This window comes from Silurus meridionalis, chromosome 11 (assembly GCF_014805685.1).
Source record: "Silurus meridionalis isolate SWU-2019-XX chromosome 11, ASM1480568v1, whole genome shotgun sequence".
NCBI classification, from domain to species: domain Eukaryota; kingdom Metazoa; phylum Chordata; class Actinopteri; order Siluriformes; family Siluridae; genus Silurus; species Silurus meridionalis.
In genome coordinates this window covers 11,727,835-11,746,836 of record NC_060894.1, presented here as the reverse complement: position 1 = coordinate 11,746,836, position 19,002 = coordinate 11,727,835, and the positions used below count along the sequence as shown (strand labels likewise).

Here is a 19,002-nt window from a genome sequence, read left to right as displayed (position 1 = left end):
GCTGTTCATGCTGTTTAATTGCTTAAGCTTTTTATTTCTTTTCATTTTCTTTTCTTTTTTTTTATTTTATTTCCCTTTAGCTTTTTAACTATTTGTTTTTTCCTCCATATATAATAATAATGAAGCATTTTGACTATAGGATTGCAAGTTCTTTCAAAATTTTTGAAGGAAGTATGTTCTTCATGTGTTCTCTTCCCACGTCTGATCATATGCACATTGTCCTATTGTGTAATAAGACCGAGATATTATATGAGGGGTTATTATCAGGAAAGGGCAGGTTCTGGCATAAGGCTGACAGGAATAATAAAATAATTAATGTTCATTATATGTATACTATCAATTATAACATGTTGCAAATATAACACTTTATGATAACTGATTCTATGTATACTTCTAACTTTTGCAAAAGTATATCAAATAATAATTATTGCCATGTCACAGGTGAAATCTATTTTACAATTCAGTTAGTACATTTCACATAAGTTATTGCTGTAAAAAATGATTAATTGCAATTGAATTCCAATTAAACTTTTTTTTTCTTCTTTAAACTTAAAAGAAAGGCTATATAAGAGAATATCTTTTTTTAATCATTTTAAATAATAAGTTAATGTGATTGAATACATCATGAATGAATTAGGGCATGTATGGTTACAGAATTACTACTGAAATTTGAACAATAGTTAAGCACTGTTTTCAGATTTCTATTGGATATTTTTCTGACTAAATAGCCCAGTCTAAAAAATTTAAAAAAAAATTAAAAAACTGAATTTATCTGCAATTAGAACTTCTTAGCTCCACCACTTCACATGTTCCATTTGCACTCTTCTTCTTCTTCTTCTTCTTTCGGCTGCTCCCATTAGGGGTCGCCACAGCGGATCATCCGTCTCCATACCACCCTGTCCTCTACATCTGCCTCTTTCACACCAACTACCTGCATGTCTTCCCTCACCACATCCATGAACCTCCTCCTTGGCCTTCCTCTTTTCCTCCTACCTGGTGGCTCAATCTTCAGCATTCTTCTACCAATATAATTCATGTCCCTTCTCTGCACATGTCCAAACCATCTCAATCTCGCCTCCCTCACCTTGTCACCAAAACATCCTACATGTGCTGTCCCTCTAATAAACTCATTTCTAATCTTGTCCATCCTCGTCACTCCCAACGAAAACCTTAACATCTTCAGCTCTGCTACCTCCAGCTCCACCTCCTGTCTTTTACTCAATGCCACTGTCTCTAATCCATACAACATCGCAGGTCTCACCACAGTCCTATAAACTTTCCTTTCATTCTTGCAGATACCCTACTATCACAAATCACTCCTGTCACTCTTCTCCACCCACTCCACCCTGCCTGCACTCTTTTCTTTACATTTCTAACACACTCTCCATTACTTTGCACTGTTGACCCCAGGTACCTGAACTCCTCCACCTTCTCCACCTCTTCTCCTGCAACCGCATCACTCCACTGCCCTTCCTCTCATTCACACACATGTACTCTGTCTTACTCCTACTGACTTTCATTCCCCTTCTCTCCAGCGCATATCTCCACCTCTCCAGGCTCTTCTCAACCTGCTCTACTCTCACCACAAATCACAATATCATCTGCAAACATCATAGTCCAGGGAGACTCCGGTCTGACCTCGTCCGTCAACCTGTCCATCACCACTGCAAACAAGAAAGGGCTCAGGGCCGATCCTTGATGCAGTCCAACCTTCACTCTGAACCAGTCTGTCGTACCTACTGCACACTTCACTGCCGTCACACTGTCCTCATACATGTCCTGCACCACCCTTACATACTTCTCTGACACACCTGACTTCCTCATACAATACCACAACTCCTCTCTTGGCACTCTGTCGACGCTTTCTAAATCCACAAATACACAATGCAATTCCTTCTGTCCTTCTCTATACTTCTCCATCAACATCCTCAAAGCAAATAAGTGGTGCTCTTCCTCGGCATGAAACCATACTGTTGCTCACAGATGGTCACCTCTTCTCTCAGCCTGGCTTCCACTACTCTTTCCCATAACTTCATGGTGTGACTGATCAACTTAATTCCCCTGTAGTTACTGCAGGTCTGCACATCTCCTTATGCTTAAAGATCGGTACCAGCACACCTTCTCCATTCCTCAGGCATCCTCTCCCTTCCAGAATCCTGTTAAACAATCTGGTTAAAACCCACTGCCATCTCTCCTAAACATCTCCACGCCTACCGGTATGTCATCTGGTCCAACCGACTTTCCATTCTTCATCCTCTTAATCGCTGCTCTCACTTCCTCCTTACTAATCCTATCTACATCCTGCTTCACCAACTCCACATCCTCCAACCTTCTCTCTGTGATTTTCCTCATTCATCAGCTGCTCAAAATACTCCCTCCACCTTCTCAACACACTCTCCTCACTAGTCAACACATTTCCTCTCCATCCTTTATTGCTCTAACTTGCAGTACATCCTTCCCAGCTCGGTCCTCTGCCTGGCCAATCGGTATAACTCCTTTTCTCCTTCCTTAGTGTCCAACCTCTTATACAGCTCCTCATATGCCTTTTCCTTGGCTTTCGCCACATCCCTTTTACCTGCTGCCGCATCTCCTTGTACTCCTGCCTACTTTTCTCATCACTCTGTCGATCCCACTTCTGTTTTGCCAACCTCTTTCCCTAATGCTCTCCTGCACTTCCTCATTCCACCACCACGTCTCCTTGTCTTGCTTTCTATTTCCAGATGTCACACCAAGTACTTTTCTAGCTGCCTCCTCATCACTCCTGCAGTAGTTCCCCAATCATCCGGCACCTCTTCACCACCACCGAGCCCCTGTCTGACCTCTTCCCTGAACCTCACACTACACTCTTCCTCCTTCAGTTTCCACCATCTTATTCTTCTTTCAAACCTTACATTCCTCCTCTTTTTCTTCGCCTCCAAAACCATCCTACAGACCACCATCCGATGCTGTCTAGCTACACTGTCCCCCGCCAACACCTTACAGTCTCCAATCTCCTTCATAGTCCACCTGTGTGCACCTTCCTCCACTCCTATACGTCACCCTATGATCCTCCTTCTTCTTAAAATACGTGTTCACCACTGCCATTTCCATCCTTTTAGCAAAATCTACCACCATCTGCCCTTCCACATTCCTCTCCTTAAAACCATACCTACCCATCACCTCCTCATCACCTCTGTTCCCTTCACCTACATGCCCATTAAAGTCTGCCCCAATCACCAATCGTTCTTTCCTAGGTACACCATCTACCACGTCATCTAATTCACTCCAGAATCTTTCCTTTTCCTCCATCTCACAGCCAACTTGTGGAGCATAGGCACTGATGACATTTATCATCATCCCTTCAACTTCCACCTTCACGATCATCACCCTATCAGAAACTCTCTTCACCTCCACTACACTCTTACTGTACTCTTCCTTCAGAATCACCCCTACACCATTTCTCTTCCCATCCACACCATGATAAAACAGTTTAAATCCACCTCCAATGTTCCTGGCCTTACTCCCTTTCCACTTGGTCTCCTGAACACACAGCATATCTACCTTTCTCCTCTCCATCATATCAGCTATCTCTCCCTTTACCCGTCATAGTACCAACATTTAAAGTACCAACCCGAACCTCTACTCTCCTACACTGCTCCTTTTCCTGCCGTCTCTGTAGGCGTCTTCCTCCTCTCCTTCTCCTCCTTGACCAACAGTAGCCCAATTTCCACGGTACCCTGTCGGCTAACGATACCTGTGGCGGTCGTTGTTAACCCGGGCCTCGACCGATCCGGTATGAAATTCTCCTTTGTGATCCGCATATTTGATTTGGCACATGTTTTACGCTGGATGCCCTTCCTAACGCAACCCTCCCCATTTACCCGGGCTTGGGACCGGCACTAAGAGTGCACTGGCTTGTGCCCCCCTAATGGCTGGGTTACATGTTTCATTTGCACAGTATATAAAATTGTCAAAAAACATGTTGAGGTATATGAACACTATGGCTCCCACTTAAGCAGCATTGTAGCTTATTGTATGCTTTATCTTTATCGTAAATTGTGGATAAATTATTTAGTAGGCATTTGATAGTGTTAAAAATGAGTGAAAGTCACAATAGTTAAATCTTTCCTCTAGCAACCAAAAAATTAAAACAATCAATTTTTTAAATTATTATTATTATAAACAAATACATATTGTGTAAATTAAGGTGGATTGTGAGTTTTTCCCTCTTAATTTATTTGGTTATGCAACCAAAAATTGTCTTTTAAAAACCGTTTGCCTGGCACCACTCAGGATAAATATAATTTGATCAATATGCAAACTGTTCCTGGGACTTTTGCAAGGTATTTGTGATGGGAAATAACTGAGTAGAGTCCAATAGAATAAAATATTTATTTTTGTAACGAATCTCATTTTTTTAAGAATGTGATGTAGGCAAATACAGGCCTATGTTATGCCCTCGTGGGGCGTGGTTAAATCCAAGAGCATTTGCCTTTCATTCCACATCTGATCCAGCTGTTATGCTTTTACAAACATCTAAGAACAAGCTGACGACCATATACGATAGCACAGGCAGCATCTGGCATCAGCTCTGTAGAAACAGTAGGGTGTTGGCTCAGTTCCTTGTTAATTATATTAATTTTTTTTTGTTGTAAAAATCTTTAGAGTAATTTGTGAATCTTCCTCTAGGATTAATCTTATGATCTACATATCTATTTATTGCATTTGGAGTTTGGATAGCCACCCTTGAAAGATGGTTTGTTTATCATATTAATTGTATGTATTCCACAGCACTAACCTGTATTAACGATTAAATAACCTTAGCTCATATAACTGCACTTTAATAAGGAAACTATAATGATTTATAACATGACATTTTAGATCTAGAGGTAAATGCTATAGTGTTTGCTGAATGACTTGGTAAACGACCCGTATGTTCTTTCCTTTTTTTTTGTCAGCCGACGTGTAATTTTAGAAAAGGGAGAGAAAAAACGCAGTTTTTGTTTTTGAAAGCTCAGCTCCCTCGCCTCTCTGTGTTTATTTCACATTACCTAACACGCCATTGTGGGCGTGGCTTATGTATCTTTTATTTCTATTGGTCGCACACGATCTTCTATTCTCATTGGTCTATGAACGACTTCACGTAGTTCCGCTATTAAAAAAAAAGGCAACGGTCTTCTTCATTTCAGCTCCGATCGCTGTTTATGTATCTGCTTTGCTTTTGTTTTGTTTTTCCTTTATGTGCATCTTATCCAATATGGCGGCACTGGTGAGGACTTTTCTGTCGTTGTTTTCTATGGCAACCAGAAAAAAAGTGGTAGGAGGCTAGCCCCGGACAGGTTGTCACATGATTAGCGACTAAAACCGAGCTGCCTGATTCCAATATGGTGGTTGGCTCGGCGGAGCTACGTATCCTGTTAATGATATTGTGGGCTTGCTGGTTCGGCTCTGGCGCATGCAGCCAAAACACGTCGCTGCGGGTCATCGGTCTGAGACTAGAGGAGGCCAGCGACCGTGTGTACATGCGCGGGAGAATCCTGACCGCTGCGCCTGGCTCCACTTTTAAGCTCCGGTTGTTTGGTTCCTACCTGCTGAATGGGACTTGGCCGTGGCTTGCATTTGTTAGAGTGGATGCGAGTGTCGCTGAGGACGCTTGTAACCAAGAAACGTTGCGCAATACTTCTGCTTTCCAAGTGCGCGAAGAATTTAACCCGGACGAGGAAAACGGAGGCTTAATAGTAGTCCAAACTGAGGATACAAACATCTCGGATCAGGTAAACGATGAAACGCATTCGGTTTTCTACTGCTTGTGCGTATTCAATGGGGAAACCTGGCAGCCAGCGGGGCCGGACAGGTTCCGTTTAAAAGACCCAGATCTGCCACCCGAATGGATCCCAACATGGGGTCTAGCCGTAATCATCATCCTAGTAGTCCTCATATGCTCACTGATAAGATGCCTTCATCTCAGTTTGCTTTGGCTTGACCCTCTGGAGCTTTATGTACTGCACAGCTGTGGGTCAGAAGATGAGCGACGTCTGGCGAAACGCCTGGAGCCAATTCGGAGGAGAGGAAACTTTCTTGTTTGCTCTCTGCTTTTCTTGTGTGCACTGGGCCACTCGGTGCTCGGTGTGGTCTTCTACCGTGCCTTCGCATCCATCCTTCCAGCTGCATTTGCATGTGCTGCACTTATATTCGTAGTCGCCGAGTTGTTGCCCCATATCATAAGCTCGGGTTATGGCTTCTATCTCGCCCCGAGTCTAGTATGGATCGCCAAGAGCTGTCTGATCATCACGTGCCCCCTGTCTTGCCTCTTGGGTCTCTTTTTGGATTTGGCATTTAGGCGTGACGTGAGTACTTGCGGAGTGCGTGAAAAGGTGATGGAGCTGATCCGCACGAACGTAAACGATCCATACAGCGAGTTTGTCAAAGAGGAGTTCCGGCGTGGGACGCTGAGGAGCAAGACGGTGGAGGACATTCTAACGCCACTGAAGGACTGCTTTATGCTCCCCTCCACGGCCGTGCTGGACTTTAACACCATGAGCGAGATCATGCAGAGCGGTTACACCCGCGTGCCTGTGTACGAGGAGGAGCGCTCTAACATCGTGGAGATCCTTTACATCAAGGACCTGGCCTTGGTGGATCCTGCCGACTGCACACCAATGACCACTATCACCAAGTTCTACAACCACCCGCTGCATTTCGTCTTTAATGACACTAAGCTGGATGCCATGCTTGAAGAGTTTAAAAAAGGTGATTTTCCAGGCAGACTTTAAAAATCTTAGATGCAATCCAGTCCTCTAAATGACCAGTTCCCATCCCTGGTCTTGAAGTACCTTCAGTCTTGTACAATTTAGTATTCTCCTGCTCTAAAACACCCTCTGGATGTTTTTTAGATGGTTAGTAATATCTGGTGTGTTGAGAGCAGGGAAGACACTAAACAGTACCACTGACTGTTGTTGCAAATAAAATAAATGTTGTGATTTATTGTGAAGCACTTTACTCCTGACATCATCTTGCTTCTCTCAGGAAACTCTCACCTGGCCATCGTACAGAGGGTGAATAATGAGGGAGAGGGAGACCCCTTTTATGAGGTGCAGGGTCTGGTCACCCTTGAAGATGTGATCGAAGAGATCATCAAGTCAGAGATCCTGGATGAGTCTGATGGCTATAGTGAGTATTTAAGATGTTACCTTGTGTCTACAATCTGAATACATTGTTTTTAAAACTTTTTTTGCCCACTTTTTTTTTTTAAATCCCACAGTGAACATGAAAGTGAAGCGCCCTCTTCCCCCACTAGAGATCCCTTTAGAGCCACGTGCAGTGCAGGAAGAATTCTCTCTCTTTAAATTGCCCGAAGGCGAGGCGAAGATCCGCACGTCTCCTCAGCTCCTACTTGCTACACACCGCTTTCTATCCAGAGGTCTGAACATTGTGTTTCTGTGCTTGTTTTGAGTAAATACAGTTTTGCAATAATACTGTTATTCTTTCCTTGTTGTTTTTGTTTAATTAAAACTAAATAATCAGAAAAGTTTTAAAGACAGGAGAAATGGACCCTGAAACATTTTATCAGCCCAATGATTATGCTGATATGTTGCTCTTTGTTGCCACGGTGCATGGAAGTGTGTACACATGGTAATATGACTGGCAGTGTGTCAACTTGTACATTGTGCTTCTGTGTTTTCTTATTTTTGATGTTTGCCCTGCATTATTTTTATATTTCTGATTGTTGGATCATGGAGATGCTGTGTTTGATCAAAATACCCCTAGCAAATCTTACAACATGGAATAGTACATTTAATTTTTACTTTCACATTTGTACCCATGTTTATTTATTGGTAATAAATCAAGTGCCATGATAATCTAAACAAAACATGTTTAAGTGTGCTTGGGTCACAAATAACAGAAAACACAGAACTGGCACTAAAACTAAATAGGTAATCGATTAAACTATTTCTGTATTATTTTTAGCTAAAAGTGTTAAGTCTTGTAGTTTTTGGTTTATTTAGTACATTAAAATTGTTTTCTTGTGTGTGGTGCAGTTGAGAAGGCATTTAACTTTAAATCAGCCTACTGTGTATTTTTTTTGGCTACAAGCACCATTTTTTTCTGCTGTAGAAGCAAGCTACTCATTGAACACTCATTGTAGATGCGAGCTACTCATAGCTACTCATTAGACTGTAGCTCAATATGAAAGGCAAAGTGTTCCTGATATACTTAAGCAGGTGTCATTAAAATATATAAACCTTCTGCAGCAAGAAAGGTGCAGGGTGAATTTAATTCAACCACATCATGGTCATGAATGGTTTAGTGCATACCAGATATTCTCAACAAAGCTATACTGGAAACTATTTGCTGTAGACGTGTATGTACTTGCAAACAAAGCTGTCTCTGTTTTATCATCACATGCTGCTTAATATACACATTCAAATAACTTTACATGTTGTACTGTTCAAGAGGTAACTATTAATTTAGTATATAGACTGTGTGAATTTGTCTGTTTCCTAATTGTTGAATATTTATGACTGATGATTTAATCATCTTTTCCTATGACTTTCACCTGTCTCTTGCAGAAGTGGAGCATTTCTGCCCACAGCGAGTGTCAGAAAAAGTCTTATTTCATCTCCTGCGACATCCCAGTGTTAATCAAGAAGTAAAGTTTGACCCAAACAACAAAATGAGTCCTGACCATTACCTCTATACGCGCAATCACCCAGTGGACTACTTCATTCTGCTGCTGCAGGTGAGTCGGTCATTTGCATATCTGTGCCCTGATTCCCCATTACAAACATATACAGGGTTACAAATTCTATTGCAGGCAGTCACTTGAGGGCTGTAGAAATTTTTTTGTTTTAATTTCAACCCCTGTGTGTGTGTGTCTGTATTTGTGTGTGAGTGAGTGTGTTTGAAATGAATTAGAATTTGATAGCTGCAACAGGTCTCCAAAAAGTTGGGACAAGGCCATGTTTACCACTGTGTAGCATCATGGTTTCATTGCTAATTAAATAAATGTATAGTGAATGAAAAGACACATACCCAATCACAGATGTGCAAATAATTAAATGTTTGAAACCTATTTATGTTCACATGATCATCGTCTGGTCACTGTTGTGTGTAGGGCCGTGTGGAAGTGGAGATCGGAAAAGAAGGGCTAAAGTTTGAGAATGGCGCCTTCACCTACTACGGGGTATCAGCGCTGTCGGCACCGTCCTCTGGTATGGCTTTATTTGAAGTGTAAATCTAGAAAAGGTTATTACCCACTTTCCTTATTTTCTCTCTAATTTAGTTAACAATTTCCACCCAACTACCACAAGACAACTACAAACTCAGCAGAGACAAGGTGGCCAGGTGCTTCCTCCAGATTAACTCATTTAGCATCTATTACCATCCATTTTAATATATAACATTGACTGTATTGGGTAAAGTGGATTGAAAGCGTTAAGGTTCATGTGTGCTTAGGTTAATGCACATCTGTGTTGTAGCTAATGGTTCATTTTTTAGGTGAATTTATAATCCATTTATGTTTTCCTAGTACATCAGTCTCCAGTGTCCACACAGCATCGTTCCCTCAGAGACACGTTTGACCTGGGAGAAGCCACAAGCCCATCCAGTTACTGTCCTGACTACACAGTTCGAGCCCTTACCGACTTGCAGCTCATCAGGGTAAAACGCAAAACTTCTCAACTTTACATTGTAAATGGAGCTTTTTTAACATGTACTTGCAGTGCAGGATAACACAATATGGCTGCTTAAAATTAATAACCATCAAAAGAATTGTTAGAATAGATTGTGTCTGAACATGGTCTGCGAACTAGACAAAGTACCTACTATGAAATATGTATATGGTTGCAGAAAATATTAATGCCTTGATGATGATGTTCAGTCAGTGGTTTGGATTAATAAGGTGCTCTATCTATATCTATAAATAGTGTTATTATGTATATTGTCTTCGACATGGCTAAATATCTTCATCTACAAAATAATGTCACCAGCAAAACATACAGTCCATATATTTAAATTATCAGTGAAATGGCTCTGAGAAATCAAAACCAGTGTTTTACAATGGCTATGTTTATTTGGATTTAAACACAACTGAATGCCTGTGGTTGGAAAAAGCTGCCAGTCCACCTGCCAAATTCTCATATTATAAAGATGATGGTTGGCTTGATGTAGAGTCAATGCACATCTCATATACAGTACATCCACCTTTTACTTTTGTATGTGTATCTTATAATAACGTAAGGAACGCAGGATCTAGATATAAATTTTAAAGTTCGGTACATTTCAATTTGCTTTCCCAGTGCACCCTTGGTGCTACGATAGTTATGCACATCAGTCTATTATTTATATGACTAATAGAAGTGTTTTTTTTTTTTTTTTTTTTTTTTTAAATTTCTCAATTTCTGACATTGACATGGCTGTCTTCGCATAGGTAACTCGATTGCAGTATCTCAATGCTTTGATGGCATCTCGGGCATCACAGAGCCCTGGTCTTCCAGAGATTAAGATCCTTCCTAACAGCCAGACCAAACTCCTAAATGAAAAGAACGTCACCCAAGGTACAGAGCTGTGACTGAAGGCATGGACACAATCAACGTAACATTTGGTAATGGACAGTGATTACAAGCAAATCAATGCTTTGACATTTAAAGTGATCTTCCAGAATAAAATTACACCTCAGACACACACACAGACACACTCACACACACACACACACACACACACACACACACACACACACAGTGACGATGAAGCCAAGAATATTTCTATTTCTCTATACAGTTTTGTAGAAATTGTAAAAGAAAACTGCTTAACAATCTGTTTTGTTATTATTAACTAAACATATTTTTCTTCTTTGTTTTTGTCTTTATTTTATTTTCTCTTCGATGACAACCCTAGACTGTTCACTTCACTTTTCATTCTTTGATGCAATTGACAACTACTGTTAATGTATAGAGGTAAAGGCAAGTTCAGTGCTTCAGCATGAGTTTGTGATTGAAGCAGCCTTTATGTACTGTCCCCTCCTTCCCATTTACATGGAGTTACCCTTCATTTTGCTTAGAAAATGACATGAATGGTTTTTTTTTTTTCCTCATGATACTTCATGACCATCAAAACCATTTTTTTTTTTATTTAGTGAAGAAAATGTTTCCTTATGGTCGTTTTGCTGCTAACTTTTCTGGCATTTCACTTCTATTACACACAGTCAAGTCCTAAATTCCATCCTTCCCTAAATAGGTATATTCCTATTTGTCCTGTATTAGATGCCATTTATTGCAACAAATTCAGAATTATTGACACCCTTCAAGAGCAAAAATGGGCAACATGTTTGTATAAAATCATTAAATAGTATTGAAAAAGAATGTTTGGCAGTGCTTCATAAATTATTGCAACTGTAAAACTACTGTGTTTCCAAATAAAATATACTTTCTTGCATGCTGTACCGATATATTTTTTTCTAATTTCTTTGAAGGGTACCAGTAATTCTGCAGTCTATCCACTTTTCCCTTGTTTTTCCAGTAGATTGTATGTGTTTTTCACTTTACTCTTTTGTTAGTGTGCAGTTGATATATCGTACATATTATATGTATAATATACATTATAGTATCTAACCTATACAAATATCATACCATTGTTACCAAAGCTTAGCTAATACAATAAGGGATATAGTCCTGTATTGTGCTTAGATCTTACGGTATCAAATATATTGTATAAAATAAGAGATTAGCATTGGTTGGATGTGCGTTAGACCTTTAATGTGCAGCTCGTAGGTAAATACCATCCAGTAGGAAGCATATAGTGATTACCCCTGCTGATTGTGTTTAAATTAATTAGATTAATGCATATCAACTTGTCGATTATACACTGTGTGCATAATTATTAGGAAAGTTGTATTTTTGAGGATTAATTTTGTTATTGTACATCTACAGTTCTTTTGGTCAATCCAAAATCCAAATCCAAAATCCAAATCCAAAATCCAAAATCCAAAATCCAAATCCAAAATCCAAATCCTCAAACCTGAACATTTAAGTAGTAATTTGGTGAAATTTTGGCTTTCTTAAGAGAATAACTACATGTACACCATTATTAGGCAACTATTAGTGTGCAGAATTATTACGCAACTAAATGAAAAACAAAGATTTTCCCATCTTACTTGTTTATTTTCACCTGTTAAAGTGAGAATAATAAACAAACTCAAAATTTACAAATAAATATTTCTGAAATTTCAAAAGAAAACCTCAGACCGAACTCATTAAAAATAAAAACATTTTTAGTTATTTAATATATATTTGTCATTAGATCTTCAATTCTGTGCTAAATCTTACATTTAGATAAATTATTGTAAAATCTTCTTCGTCTTTCAGCTTCTCCCAATAGGGGTCCCCACAGCGGAGCATCCTTCTCGATACCCCCCTGTCCTACATCTGCCCTTTCAAAACAACTACCTGCATGTCTTCCCTCGCAACATTCATAAACCTCCTCATTGGCCTTCCTCTTTTCCTCCTTCCTGGTGGCTCCTTCCTCAGCATTCTCCAATATACCCCATGTCCCTCCTCCGCACATGTCCAAAACATCTCAATCTCGCCTCCCTCACCTTGTCTCCAAAACGTCCTACATGCGCTTTCCCTCTAATAAACTCATTTCTAATCCTGTCCATCCTCGTCACTCCCAACGAAAACCTCAACATCTTCAGCTCTGCTACCTCCAGCTCCACCTCCTGTCTTTTACTCAATGCCACTGTCTCTGAACTCCTCCACCTTCTCCACCTCTTCTCCCTGCAACCGCACCACACCACTGCCCTCCCTTACATTCCCACACATGTATTCTGTCTTACTCTTACTGACTTTCATTCCCTTCTCTCCAGCACATACCTCCACCTCTCCAGGCTCTTCTCAATCTGCTCCCTACTTTCACTACAAATCACAATATAATCCGCAAACATCATAGTCCACGGAGACTCCTGTCTGACCTCATCCGTCAACCTGTCCATCACCACTGCAAACAGGAAAGGGCTCAGAGCCGATCCTTGATGCAGTCCAACCGCCACCGTGAACCAATCTGTCGTTCCTATTGCACACTTCACTGCTGTCACACTGTCCTCATACATGTCCTGCACTTCCCTCACATACTTCTTTGACACACCTGATTTTCTCATACAGTACTACAACTCCTCTCTCGACACCCTGTCGTACGCTTTCTCCAAATCCACAAACACACAATGCAACTCCTTCTGACCTTCTCTATACTTCTCCATCAACATTCTCAAAGCAAATAATGCATCTGTACTGCTCTTCCTCTGCATGAAACTATACTGTCGCTCACAGATGGTCACCTCTTCTCTCAGCCTGGCTTCCACTACTCTTTCCCATAACTTCATGGTGTGATTGATCAACTTCATTCCCCTGTATTTACTACAGGTCTGCACATCTTCCTTATTCTTAAAGATAGCTACCAGCACACTCCTTTTCCATTCCTCAAGCATCCTCTCACCTTCCAAAACCTTTTTGAACAACCTTGTTAAAAACTCCACTGCCATCTTTCCTAAACATCTCCATGCTTCTACCGGTATGTCATCTGGTCCTACCAACTTTCCACTCTTCATCCTCTTAATAGCTGCTCTCACTTTATCCTTAGGTGTAGGTATGTACTAATCCTATCCACTTTCTGCTTCACCATCACCACACCATCCAACCTTCTCCTTTTCTCTCTCACATTTTCCTTGTTTATCAGCTGCTCAAAATACTCCCTCCATCTTCTCCAACACACTCTCCTCACTAGTCAACACATTTCCATCTCCATCCTTTATTGCTCTAACTTGCAGCACACCCTTCCCAGCTCAGTCCCTCTGCCTGGCCAATTGGTATAAATCCTTTTCTCCTTCCTTAGTGTCCAACTTCTCATACAGCTCCTCATATGCCTTTTTTTTTCTTGGCTTTCGCCACATCCCTCTTTACCCACTGCTGCATCTCCTTGTACTCCTGCCTACTTTTCTCATCTCTCTGTCGATCCCAATTCTGTTTTGCCAACCTCTTTCTCCTTATGCTTTCCTGCACTTCCTCATTCCACCTCTGTTTGTCTTCCTTTCTATTTCCAGACGTCACACCAAGTACCTTTCTAGCTGTCTCTCTTATCACTTCTGCAGTAGTTGCCCAATCATCCAGCACCTCTTCACCACCACTGAGCCCCTGTCTGATCTCTTCCCTGAATCTCACTCTTCTTTCTTCAGTTTTCACCATCTTATTCTTCTTAGTCCTCACGCTCCTCCTCTTCTTCTTCAACTCCAAAACCATCCTACAGACCACCATCCGATGCTGTCTAGCTACACTGTCCCCTGCCAACACCTTACAATCTCCAATCTCCTTCAGGTTGCATCTCCTGCATAGAACATAGTCCATCTGTGTGCACCTTCCTCCACTCCTATACGTCACCCTTTGATCCTCCTTTTTCTTAAAATACGCATTTACCACTGCCATTTACATCCTTTTAGCAAAATCTACCACTATTCACCCTTTCACATTCCTCTCCTTAAGACCATATCTACCCATCACCTCCTCATCACCTCTGTTCCCTTCACCTACATGCCCATTAAAGTCTGCCCCAATCACCAGTCGTTCTTTCCTAGGTACACCTTCTACCACTTCATCTAACTCAATCCAGAATTTTTCCTTCTTCTCCATCTCACAACCCATTTGTACCCATAGGCACTGATGACATTTACCATCACCCCTTCAACTTCCAGCTTATGTTCATCACCTTATCAGAAACTCTCTTCACCTCCACTACACTCCTTCAGGATTCCCCTACACCATTTCTCTTTCCATCCACATGTCAATAGAACAGTTTAAACCCACCTCCAATTTTCCTTTTACACTTGGTCTCCTGAACACACAACAAACCTACCTTTCTCCTCTCCAGCTAATTCTCTCCCTTTACCAGTCATAGTACCAACATTTAAAGTGCCCACATTATCCTCTACTCTCCTACACTTCTCCTTTCCCCGCCATGTCTGTAGATGTCTTCCTCCTCTCCTTCTCCTCCTTCAGCAAACAGTAGCCCAATTTCCACCAGTACCCTGTTGGCTAACAATGCCTGTGGTGGTCGTTGGTAACCCGGGCCTCGACCAATCTGGTTCGATGAAATTATGGTTCGTGTTCCGCATATTTGATTTGGGCACATTTTTTACGCTGGATGCCCTTCCTAACGCAACCCTCCCCATTTATCCGGGCTTGGGACCAGCACTAAGAGTGCACTGGCTTGTGCAACCCTAATGGCTGGGTTAAATTATTACTATATGGTTACATTCATTTACATTCATTTCAAATAAATTTTTTTTTAAAAGGGAGATAGAGATATGTGTTTGTGTAAATTATGTGTATCTGTTTCACGCCTTTACTAATAATCAAGCTGTTGGTGCAAATATTTATGTTCTAATTCTCATTGTAACTGTTTCTTCTCTAGTTCATCTAACTCATCTTGTGCCTTGGCCCATTTATCAAAATTGCCATAGTCCCCATATAAGTTAAACAACATGCAAAAATGGCCTTGCTCAGTATGCAACTGTATGTAATTTAATGGTTTAAGTATTCAGACTGAGAGTTTGTTCTCTCATATACATATACATATACAAATACATATATATATATATATATATATATATATATATATATATATATATATATATATATATATATATATATATATATATATATAAAATATAAAGTTTTTTTCCTTTGGACAGAGAAAATTATTTCGAAATTCTCTCTTTCTTTCTTTGACAGAGGATGGAAACATGTGAGGACTCGCACAAGAATTTCAAGGATCTCTCCATTTCTGTGGTTTGCAGGTACAAGCAAGACCTTGGAATGCAAGACTGATAAAGAAGTTTCACACAAGCTTTTTGATGTAACCTGTTAAGCATGGACAATGATTTTAACTGCTGACCTTCCCCCAATTTATTCTTACTTTTTATGTTTAAAGTTTTCAGATTTTATTCATCATTGGTGCTTATGCTGTTTTCCTTTGCTGTGTGGGTATTGGGTTGGTGTGTGTCTATGAGGCATTATCATGTTAAAGCCTTTGGTGACTTTTAATGTCAATAGACAACTGAGTGCCAGCATGGGCAGCAGGAACTGCTCTTTTTTTGTTTCGCCTTTTCAGTTGGTTTTTTTTTTTTTTCCTGGTTGGAAAAAAATAGTTTTTAACTCTTTATATATGTCATATTCTGCACCACATTTCTCCAACATGTTCAGCTTCTGTAGTTTTCGTGTACTGTATATGTATATATCTATCTATAGATATATATACATATATATATCTATCTTGTAGTGTTTATATGTATGACCTTGGTTAGATTGTAATGCTGTAAGAGCCCAAAACGTTATCATGTAAAGACAACTCAAAATTTACAAGTTATGTAATCTGAGAATAATGCTGTGTGTTTATATTTATTGTAATTCTCACAGCCTTCCCATAAAATTAGAATGAGAATTTTGTGCATTGTTTAACGGGACAGCACAACCGATGTTAGATTACATATTGAACTGCAGTGTCTGTTGCTGCATTAGCCAACTCTAACTAACAGACTGGGGAACACTATGGAAGTGTTCCCTGTACTGTGTTTCACCAATTCACGGGGCGGCTTTTCAGAGATTTGTTGGGAACTGATGTGAGTTAGTCTGAGCTCATGCAAAGTTCACTGTGAAAAAACAATTCACTTAAATTTCCTTGGACCTTTTTTTTTGTGATCAGCAAACAATGCACACCGTCCTGTAACACTACCATTGTCTCAGCACTGTAACCATTTTTTTTTTATGAGATCATATTTGTGATAAATAGTGTCAATGTTTTAGAATATGTTGAAAATGTAAAAAGAACAAATTATGGCATGTTTTGAGTCCACTTACTATTAAGGATCACAGCAATTCTTTGAAGTGATCACTTTTGTCCTTTGATAAATCCTTTTTACCTGATGGGCTGGGCCTCTTCCAGGAAGACTCCATCCACTGACTTCACATTCAGCAAAATCAAACTGTTATATTTGGTGAGGACATTTTAGAATGCTTGTGAGACTTCAGAGACATGTACAACGGCAATGAAATGTGGCCCAGCTTCTTTGAATTGTTTCTCACTTCAGTCTTATTCCTTCTTTTTTTGCTTTTTTTTTTTATGTGAACTTTCACATTCCATGCAAGACATCAGCAATGTAGTTGACAGTTTTTTTTTTCTTTCTATTTTTGCCACACAAGGACATTGTTAATGGACTACCTTACCTGAGAGTATTTATACAATTGTAGTGCTCAGTTACTGTTTATCTGGGACTTAAGTTAAAGCTGGAAAGTAATGGGGTTTTATTTTTCTCTTTTTCTTAGGAGGACGTGAGGGCGTAGACTAGATTGTGAGAGAGAATTGTAAAACATTGCTGTTTTTACCTCACAATCTTTTTTAATGATTTAAAATAGTCGCATAATCAAGTTTCATATTTTATGAAAACCATAATCACCCTATTAATTTTAATTAATGTCAAAGAATGACTGAGAATAATTTTTTAAATGACCTTTTTTCATTTGATAACCCCAAATATTACATTACACATTTTTTTTCCCTTTTTGTTGGAGAGATTCTGCATAAGGTTAATAGTTTTTGTTTGTTTTTTTTTTTGGTAGTAATTCATATATTGGCAATAATTACTGGCGGCAGTTGTGACTTTTATTTGCTGTTTAATTATAAAAGAGTAACTGAATTATGTTGAGACAGTTTTTGTACAAAGTCTTAGTCTTTCTTTGGTACTAAATACTGCTCATGTATTAAAAGCTCTCTTTTCAACATTATTATTATTATTATTATTATTTTTTTTTTTTATGAATACTGTGGATGTGTCTTGTGAAGTCTAATGTTGTTACTACAGGCTGCCATTAGATGGCGATAGCTCATCATAAAATAATAAAAGACATATAGTAAGCAATTGTTTCAAATAATCAACATTAGTGAAGGAACCACAGTCAAACTCACAGATCACAGAGACTTGTGGTGTGGTGAAAATGCTATCAGGTGCAAGTAAAAAAAATAAAAAATACAAAGTAATATGAGCATAATACACACTAAATTTTATATCATTTTTTTAAACATAAGGTTTACACGAGGTTTAACATAAATGTTGTAGATGAGTCATAATATTGCCTTCCTTTGGCTTGCTTTCTTTAATTGCATCCTTGTGTCACCCCAGGTAAGTGACGCACACGTCAACATGAAACAAAAGAAAATGTGATTCATAAGACAAGGTCAATTTCTGATATCTTTCTATTACATTATTCTGTGCGATCAGACCAGATGGGCTAGCTTTTGCTCCCCATTAGTATCGGTGAGCCTTGGGCACCCCTGACCCTGTCACTGATTCAAAAGGTTGTCTGTATTTGTATGTATATATATTTTTATTTAAATATATATATATATATATATATATATATATATATATATATATATATATATATATATATATATAGCAATACACTCCCTTGTGTAAGTATGAAAATGTGAGTATTCTCTCATATATTTCAGATGTGTGGACAGATATAAAACATTAAAAAACAGTACATTTAAACTACTTGTTTATATAAACCGGATTTGTTTTTTGTAAGTGAATAAAAACAACCTCGTGTGTCTGATCTATTTCCTTGTTACGCAATGTAAATATGACACTTCTTTGTAACCTGGGATTCCCAGTCTGAGCAAATACTTGGTCTTGATCTCCCTGTATTTATTTCTACTCTTTTATTATTTTGGAAGATACAAAATAATACAAACCTAAACGCTATACAAATCAGACTTCAAGTAAGATGAGCAGGCAAAATCAGAAAATCATGATTTGTTGCTCTTATACATGTTTACAAACCTTTTCTGTTAAATCTGTTAAATCTGATCTTGTGGCCTTTGTGGTTTTCCATGTAAAATCCCCTACACTGCTGTAAAAAATTTTATCCTTACTGTAGTTTTGGCATAAGTGTTGAAATAATGTAACGTTAAAGTACT

General features: G+C 39.3%; 1 protein-coding gene across 6 annotated transcripts; it reads left to right on the top strand.

Moving 5' to 3' along the window:
- Nucleotides 1-4,759: 4,759 nt before the first annotated feature.
- Nucleotides 4,760-17,804, top strand: LOC124393447 (metal transporter CNNM3). Of its 6 annotated transcripts, none has more exons than XM_046861287.1 (9): nt 4,760-6,729; nt 7,006-7,149; nt 7,241-7,399; nt 8,550-8,719; nt 9,095-9,191; nt 9,509-9,639; nt 10,409-10,535; nt 10,876-10,934; nt 15,756-17,804. In XM_046861287.1, exons 1-8 carry the CDS (start codon nt 5,364-5,366, stop codon nt 10,923-10,925), a joined length of 2,244 nt encoding a protein of 747 aa, XP_046717243.1. In that variant the 5' UTR covers nt 4,760-5,363; the 3' UTR covers nt 10,926-10,934; nt 15,756-17,804. The 6 variants fall into 6 exon arrangements, 5 of the variants coding, with proteins under 5 accessions (XP_046717243.1, XP_046717242.1, XP_046717244.1 ...); XR_006927324.1 differs by having other exon boundaries at nt 4,761-6,729; nt 10,409-10,582; XM_046861286.1 differs by lacking the exon at nt 15,756-17,804 and having other exon boundaries at nt 10,876-11,412.
- Nucleotides 17,805-19,002: the final 1,198 nt, after the last annotated feature.